This window comes from Acyrthosiphon pisum, chromosome A2 (genome assembly GCF_005508785.2).
Source record: "Acyrthosiphon pisum isolate AL4f chromosome A2, pea_aphid_22Mar2018_4r6ur, whole genome shotgun sequence".
Taxonomy (NCBI): domain Eukaryota; kingdom Metazoa; phylum Arthropoda; class Insecta; order Hemiptera; family Aphididae; genus Acyrthosiphon; species Acyrthosiphon pisum.
The window spans coordinates 115,772,921-115,781,473 of record NC_042495.1 but is presented as its reverse complement, the minus strand read 5'-3'; the positions used below and the strand labels follow the sequence as shown (position 1 = coordinate 115,781,473).

General features: G+C 30.6%; 2 protein-coding genes across 2 annotated transcripts in view; both read right to left on the bottom strand.

Moving 5' to 3' along the window:
- LOC100164892 (NADPH--cytochrome P450 reductase) overlaps positions 1-900 on the bottom strand; it is an 18,403-nt gene extending 17,503 nt beyond the window's left edge. The window contains exon 1 of the mRNA XM_029489694.1: positions 750-900. The gene's annotated coding sequence lies outside the window, so the exon portion shown is untranslated. The remainder of the gene's footprint in view (positions 1-749) is intronic.
- A 2,349-nt stretch (positions 901-3,249) lies between these two features.
- LOC100158730 (isoaspartyl peptidase/L-asparaginase) lies at positions 3,250-4,804 on the bottom strand. Its single transcript, XM_001944400.5, has 4 exons — positions 4,339-4,804; positions 4,026-4,251; positions 3,724-3,959; positions 3,250-3,653 (listed from the first exon to the last, which is right to left on the bottom strand). Exons 1-4 carry the CDS (start codon positions 4,604-4,606, stop codon positions 3,451-3,453), a joined length of 933 nt encoding a protein of 310 aa, XP_001944435.1. The 5' UTR covers positions 4,607-4,804; the 3' UTR covers positions 3,250-3,450.
- Positions 4,805-8,553: the final 3,749 nt, after the last annotated feature.

Genomic DNA, 8,553 nt, shown 5'->3' with positions numbered 1-8,553 from the left:
ATACAAACATAAAAACCTACAAATTATATTACATGCCGGTACATAAAAATATGTTATAAAAAAACTACTGATATCCCAACAAAAACACTTCGTCGAACTCCGTGTAAAAAATTGCTAAGTCAAAAAAAAACTGGTCATCTTCAGCATTATAAAGATCTGATATCATGAATAAATGCTAATAGTAAATTAAATTAAAAATAAATGTATTCTATCTCAATAATTTATTTAATTTGTAAGAATTTATTTTATTTATAAATTAATAATTAAGACCTTTTTACAAAACAAATTTAGTAACATTTGCAATAGACATTTGTTAAATAGTCCAGTTACGAACAGACATGTTTATTTGTCGAAATAAATTCTCGCAAAGTAAATAAATTATTAAGATAGAATACATTTATTTTTAATTTAATTTACTTAGCATTTACTCATGATATTAGATCTTTATACTTAATGCTTAAGTCTTATTATATAAATGACTAATTTTTTTTTTAAATTTAGTGTATAGGTACTTAGCAATTATTAATGATATCACATCTTCATCATCATAAACCTCACAAACAACGTTTTTAGAATTATTAAATTTACTAATATTTTATTTATATTGAGTTCAGAGTTTTAATATAAATTATATTGAATCAATATTGAATATCGATAATATTTTTCCGATTAATTTATTTTATTGTCCTATAATGGAATTCGTCCCCAATGTGTAATTATTTAATTTATTTGAATAAATAAGTACTTACTTTATTCAGTAATCACCTGGTATAGTGGTGGGCGGTGGTACGTACAGCACGACGCTAGACGAAAAAATGAATGACAAATTGACAAATAATACCATAATAGTATAATAATATAATCTAAAAATCTTAATCTAAACTAGGGCACTATAGATATGTAGAGCCTTATCTAAACTAGTATTTATAATCAAGGGTATTATTAATAATGAAATATATAATTCTCTAAACTGATAAACTGTAAACTAGATTAAAATTATCTACTAGGTACATACGTTTACAATATTTTCGTTGTTATAATATTATTGTATTTTCGCTGCAGCCTGCGAGTATTTTTATTATTATAATGACCTGATGAAATTCAAATAATTTCTGGATATCTCTGATAAATTGTAGATAAGTATCTGTGTCGTCGAATCTAATTAAATTAATTTTAGTTTTGCCGGTTATATAAAAACACTATTTATTTTATAATAAAATAAAAATAGTATACTAATATACTATAAAATAAATGATAACACTAATGTCCAATATATTAGAAATTTTTTTTGAAGTCGGCGGGTGCCCAGACATTGCCGAGGACACCCCCCCCCCCCCCAAAAAAAAAAAAATACGCCACTGAGTGCCCTAGTCTCTACAGTATTATTACTAGTTTAGATTGCCGCGATGTCGAGGCTGCCAGACTTACCCTGGCTTTTCAAAAAAAAAATTTAATGTTATTGAAAATATTTTATTTTGCATAATTATCTATTATAATACTTATTTTACATAATTATTGTTTATCTATTATAAATTATATCTAATACTTATTTTTTAAATAATAACTGTAAACGCCTAGGTTTTTTTAAATTAATTAATTCAAAATTAATCATCAAAATTTAAAAATGTATTTATATCTAACATGTAACCTTTTATTGTATAAGAAATATATAGTAGTATGTAGTATACAATAATGTAAAATAATGTCAGTTGTCACAAGTATATATTCAATATATAAATCGGTCACTTTTATCGCATGCGATAAGCTTACGAGTTTTCGATCATTATCGGGTTTTCTAATCGTAGCAAATAGCCCACATTACTTTGTATCTGACGAAAAAAAAAATAACTTTATATCGTCATATAATTTGAAAAAATATTTCTACGTATTTAACTAAATTATTTAAACATTATTTAAAAATCAGTGTATATGTACTATGCACGATGCACCCCCCTGACAAAATTCCTGCCGCGGCGCCATTGCTGCCAGATCCGAGATGGCGATAAGCATATTGTTTTAATATTGTACCTAATATTAACGATGATTTCATAGGAGATTTTGCGCAATAATTTAGGTACTCAACAACGCCACTCGTGATCCGTCCCACTGACTGTAGAGTAGTGTCTGAGTATGTACACTTGTTAAGAGCACGTGATACCCACATGTGTTGTCTCCGTCTTACAAGTGCATAATATAGACAATTTTACCCTCAACTAAACACGTGTAGCTCCCAGGGCCGTATTAGCGCATAGGCACTATAGGCACTGTGCCTAGGGCCTACGAAAGTAAAATGTGTGACTACGATTTTTTTGTAATATTTATGCTTTTTTTTATTATTATTATAAATTAATCCGAACGATTGTACACGTTAGCACAAGAAGTAAAATATCATGTATTTAAGAATGATGCATTGATACCTCGATTACTGTTAATAGTATATTTTTAGGAAATAATAATAATTATAAATAATATATCGTTTACGTAATAGAAACAATAGTTTATTGTCGACTTCAGGTCGGTCGCACCGCGTGTGACTGCACGGTACTCACTGGTCTCTGTAAATGATGGCAAAGCAATTTATGCTGCAGATCAAATGAGTGCTAGAGATAAATTATAAATTCAAGCATTTTATGTTATTGACAAAGTGCCCGAGCGGACCAAGTCGTCGGTTTCGACGCGCACCGTCGTCGGTTCTAATCTCGGTCTCGGGCGGCACTTCTCTTCGGGCAGTCACGGTGTCTGGAGAGAGGCCGCCATCCCCCACCCGGGCATGGCAGATTTATTATTTCCAAACTATTTAATAATATCAAAGATTAAATAAGTACCTAATATTGTTACTTAATCTATGGTAATAGACAATAGTAACTGAATAAAGTAGTAACTAAGTTCCAAAATAGGCTTATAGTAGTAAAGTAAATGATTTGAAGTTCAAGAGTGGTATAAACATTTTTAATTATTTTGAAGGCCAATTTTTTGGGCCAAAAAACAAAATCTTCTGGTTGCTGTTAACCTATACTTTAAACACTATTATTCTATTAAAACTATCAATCTTTACTGTAGATCTGCAATGTAGAAATACCATTCTAAAATTGGTCCTCTATTTTTGACATTTTATGGACACTGTCCATTTGTCTAGTTTGTCACTTAACCATATTTATTATATGCATACACATTACATGCAACAACTAATAAGTAGTTACTAATTTTGTAAATGGTTAGATTATGGTTTGCCAATATTATTAACTACTGTTAAAAGTATAAAAATTGTTTTGTAATTTACTTCATAGTAAATTAACACAATATTTGGATTAATATGATTTATGGTTATAATATACATTTTATATGCATTATAAATATTTGTACATTTACACTATTTAAAAAACAATCTATACCTATTCAAATAAAATGTATTAAGTAAATATTTGGTTCTATAATCCTATTACTCTTGTTTTACAGCTTAACCGTAAACTTTTGACCTTTTTTAATTCCATAATAAATGATTCCGTTTTTCAAGAATGCCCATGCCATTTTAGGAGAAGAAAAACCAATGCCAACCTCCCCAGTTTTGGAAATAACAATAGCCCCAGCACTACCACCCACACGAGCTGACATACCGTCACATGCTTTTTGAGCTGCAATGTCTGGAGTTTCACCTAAATATATAAAATATAATATAAGTAATCAATATATTTTTAACTAGTAATAAATGGTAATAATTTATACCATTTTCCAAATTTTGCATTATTCTTTGAGCCAAACAATAGCGCATTATGCTATCACCGTGGCCAGTGGTTGAAACAGTGCCCACGGTATTATCACAGTAACCACCAGCACCAGGAACTGGTGTATCACCAACCCTACCAGCCATTTTACCGGTGATTCCTCCTGTCGAAGTACACGACACCATATGTCCACTGTTTCCATCCATACCAATAGCACCAACAGTGCCCACACCTCCACTAAAAAACATAATATATTATATTTTGTTACACAGGAAAAGACTGTTTATAGATTTATGTTATTACTGTCCAATTTCTGTAGTATTGGGTTCACCACCCAATTTCAAAAAATTGTCCAAGCCTGTTCTTGCATCACTTGTTATAAGATAATCGTCACTGACAGTTTCAAATCCCATTTTTTGAGCAAACTCGTTAGCACTTGCACCCATCAAAAATACATGAGGTGTGTTTTCCATAACTTTTCTAGCCAGCGCGATTGGATGTGCAATGTTTCTTACACCTGTAACACTTCCTATAATCAAACAAAAATAATTTTTAAATTTTAAAATTTAGCATAATGTTATAATATAATATGTTATAAGAACAGAATTTTCCTTGCCAGCCTTCATGTCTTTTCCTTCCATAATAAGAGCTTCCATTTCGATTTCGCCCTTTAGATTTAACACCGATCCACGGCCTGCATTGAACGCTGGTTCATCTTCCATATACTCAATAGCGACTTGACATGCATCTGTAATAGATGATGTTTTTGAATAGGTTTCATGAGCTTTTCTGATGGCGGTTAAAATTCCATCAAACTTTGGTTGGTCACGGTTGTCCGGTATATTTCCTGCTCCACCGTGCAGAACAATCACTGGTTCAGACATTGTATTTCGATAAAAAATATAATCTTAAATACAATCAACAGCATCAACACAAAATGTTAAAAGCTAGATTTAGAACCAACTATCTGCCTAATATGAATTTAGTAGGTATAGGTGTAAAGTAATGGTTTTTGTAAAAAAAATCAAACTATAATTTCATACTACTATTAGTACGTACTACGTAAACAGTAATCTATTTACTGTTTAGACTTTAGAGTTTACTAAATAGTAAATCCCTACCAATAAATAATAATGCAATAATCACTATTTATTTAAAATAATACATCAATTTAGATAGTCATTTAATTATTTTAACAAGTGGTTTTATCTCTTATCAAAATGTAGAATTGATTATTAGCTTATTATAAGTTTTTTATTATTTGGCTTATAATAGACATAAACATAGTAATATTAAAAATTAAGAAATATCACTAATGTTATGCATATTTAGTACACGGATATATATTATAATATCCAACCACTAAACTACCGATATGAGAAGACTGAAGAAGAAGATAGTAGACTAAGTTATTTATATTATATTACTTTTATATTTTTTCAGATATTATACTCATAGGCCGAAGGTTATATTTAAACATACCTGATAATACAGTGATGCGTTTTAAAATTTTAGTCTTAAGTATTACAGTATACCAATACTATACTAGTATAATACCTACCTACTATACTACCTATATGCCACAGCACTATGGACTATGGCTAACCAAATCAAATATATTATATGAAGCGTGTAGGTAGGTAGGTACCTATATACTATACGATCTATATATAAAATATGAATATTATGATGATTAAATAAAATATGTTTTGGATCAATATAGGGAAAGGGAACATCTCAATAAGTACCTACCTATCTAAATAAAACCAATAAATTATACCTAGACAGCTAGGTACCTAGGTATTTGTTTTAATAGAATATTAAGACATTTTGAAATAATAATAATCTAATTGAACATATTTTGAACGAAATAATAAATGTCTTTATTATTGTAGTCTTGATTTTTTGAATTTATTTGTGACCACTATTATAGCCATTACTCATTACATACCTATGTAGAAGGCTAAAACATTTATTTGCATATATTATACAATATAGGTACAAATAATTGTATTTTGCTTAAGTCCTATAGAAACAGAATTGCAGAAAAATATCACGCACCAATATCCTTATGGCTTAATAGATATATAGGAACGTGTTTTAGCAGTGTTCACGTAAGTGCGAACACCTTTTAAGTTTTGATACTTGACTACCTAGTTTAAATGTTGAATTCATGCAGTTCTTACAACATAGAATGAGTTACCACACTAGAAGTCTGTAGTTCATATACCACATAGGTGGCAAGTGCAATGTAAGTTTTTGACTTTTAGAATGGATGGGCTTTACATAAAACGGGAAACAGACCCGCGAGTGGCTGTCCCAGCGGTTTACCTAGATAGGAAAGGGCTCCGGGGCAGTAAAAAGACTTACCAGTTACCAGCCATCTTGACGAACAGGTATTATCTTTGTGAAAATTCAAAATATACACGTAATGTTATGTGACCCCAGGGCATTGCTCTACGCCTCTACCCCCCACGGGGGAAATGCGTTTGGGCGCATTTACCCAAAACAGAACACTTTAGGGCGCAATATTTCCCTTTATAATAGTACGTTTGGGCGCATTTATTCCTTTGCATATATTAACATTTTTTACTAAATCTGAGCCTATTAGCGTTACCCAGGAGATACCACGAGGAGGTTGGCTCAATAGTCTTCAAAAAATATTTAAAGACTTTTTTTTTAAAAATCTAGTTTAATTTTTTTTATTATTAATTTTTTTATTTGTCAATATTATTCTATATTATGATCTTTTACATTAATTAATTTTTCCCCACAAAACGTGGTCTCCATTTTTTTTATGTAATTCAATATATTTTTTTCAACTTCATAAGTCTCCCAACATTGTTGTAAAAACTTATGTTTTTTTATAGTTTCTTTTTTAAATTTATTAGTAATTTTTCTTCCAATGCTGTTTATTTTTAAATTGGGCTTGGTTTGAATTTCGATCAATACGTTTGTAACATTTTGATGATTTGGATGTTGTTTATAAAATTGTTGGTTATAACTTGAATGGAAAGATTCCGGGCCATTAATTGTTCTCGGGTATGTTTGTGGCTATTCAGCCCAAATAAAAGGTGGAAATTGTGAATTTTCAGATATAAAATCAGTAAAGTCTGTTACATCTTACATCGGGTGGCGCTATAGACATAAGCTAAACAATACCACATTCAGTGGCGTATTTTCAATTTTTTTCTGGGGGTGGTCCAATAATTCCAACACAAAATAATTTTAAACAAAAGGTTATTAAAAAAAAAAAATCATTGCATTCGACGATTTGCAAGACGATTATATGCAATACCTATGCATTTTATATCAGAGACATTTATGAACCGATACACATCACAGAGACACAGGGTACAGATAGATTTTTAAAGAAAAAATAATATGATTTTGTATATACAAGTTCAGCATATAATATAGGTTAAACGAATATTGAAGTATGCCTATTGCCTCGTAGCTCCGATAGTCGTACCTATATCAATAATTATTCTCAGTACACGTTGACAATTAATATTATTTCGATAGCAGTTTAATAATATGTTGTCAACTTCGTGTTAAAACGTAAAAATAGGTTTAAATTATAGAAATATGACATTATGACAACTTACAGTCGTCCATATCGCTCTGCTTATCTCTGGACAGAAAATAAAGGTATTTTGTTACTTTACCGGACACCCTTTTTTTTGCAATTTTTTTTTTTTAGACTTATGTAGTTAACTATACTGAGAACGATGGTGAAGTCAGAATTTGGCGGTCGGACTTAGTTTCGAAGTTATAGCTTAATGAAGTTCGCTATTTTACGATTTTTACCGGAGCCGGTAGGCGTAGGGAGCTTCTATAGAGCGTTGAGCGTATGCGTAAAAACTTAGAATTCGAAACTGCCTGAGCATATAGCTTCAAAACGAAGTCTGGCTATCTAATTTTGATTGCACCGCCGTTCTTAACTCGTTGAATTACAAAGGTTTCGAAAAAAAATAAATTAATATTCGTAATAGGTGCAGTTAACTAGTGACGCGCGAACGTGCAAAAATCGTAAAATAGCGAACTTCATTAAGCTATAACTTCGAAACTAAGTCCGACCGCCAAATTCTGACTTCACCATCGTTCTCAGTATAGTTAACTACATAAGTCTAAAAAAAAAAAATTGCAAAAAAAAGGGTGTCCGGTAAAGTAACAAAGTTCCAAAATAAATATTACGTAGGTAAACATGGTTCTAAATGAATTGTCGACCAGTTGACTCCAAAAATTACATTCATGTTTTATGTTATTATTAAAAATAATAAATTCCTTACGGCTCACATCAAATCAATGAGTTATTATTATAATTTACTAATTTATTATATATTTAATTGGTACTTACGTAATAGATCTAATATATTTTATTGAAAAAATGTAATGCAGTTCGCACTCGTAGCCGACGCCGTCGTTCAGTAACGAAATACAAACATGAAGTAAATGGCAATTGACAATTTCCTTGTTTACAAAGCAAAAATTCAAATAGATTAATAATAGCTATCTACATTGTCCCATAGAAATAGTTTATTGGAGAACGACGTGAGTCGTCAATTCCTGGCGATAAGAATGTTTTGACTGTTTCGAGAATTATTGATGTTTATCTAATACGGGTATTTTATAAAGTGGTAACACATACGATACAAGGAAAAGTTTAATTACGCGTGGCGGCGGGTTTTTGATCGTTCGACTGTTGACTAATTTTAAACTATATTTCATATAAATATTTTGTTCACGGGAAAAAACCATGTCCGCGCGTGCTTACATAAATCGGGGTCTGCAAATATGTAAGAATTTTTTTTTTGGAGAGATTCTGGGG

Excerpts from the sequence above, each read along its gene's own strand:
- LOC100158730 (XM_001944400.5), bottom strand. The coding sequence starts at position 4,606 with ATGTCTGAACCAGTGATTGTTCTGCACGGTGGAGCAGGAAATATACCG. Across the intron at positions 4,252-4,338 it reads AGGAAAAGACATGAAGGCTG|GAAGTGTTACAGGTGTAAGA; the intron begins GCAAGGAAAATT and ends GTTTGATTATAG. Across the intron at positions 3,960-4,025 it reads AATACTACAGAAATTGGACA|TGGAGGTGTGGGCACTGTTG; the intron begins GTAATAACATAA and ends TATGTTTTTTAG.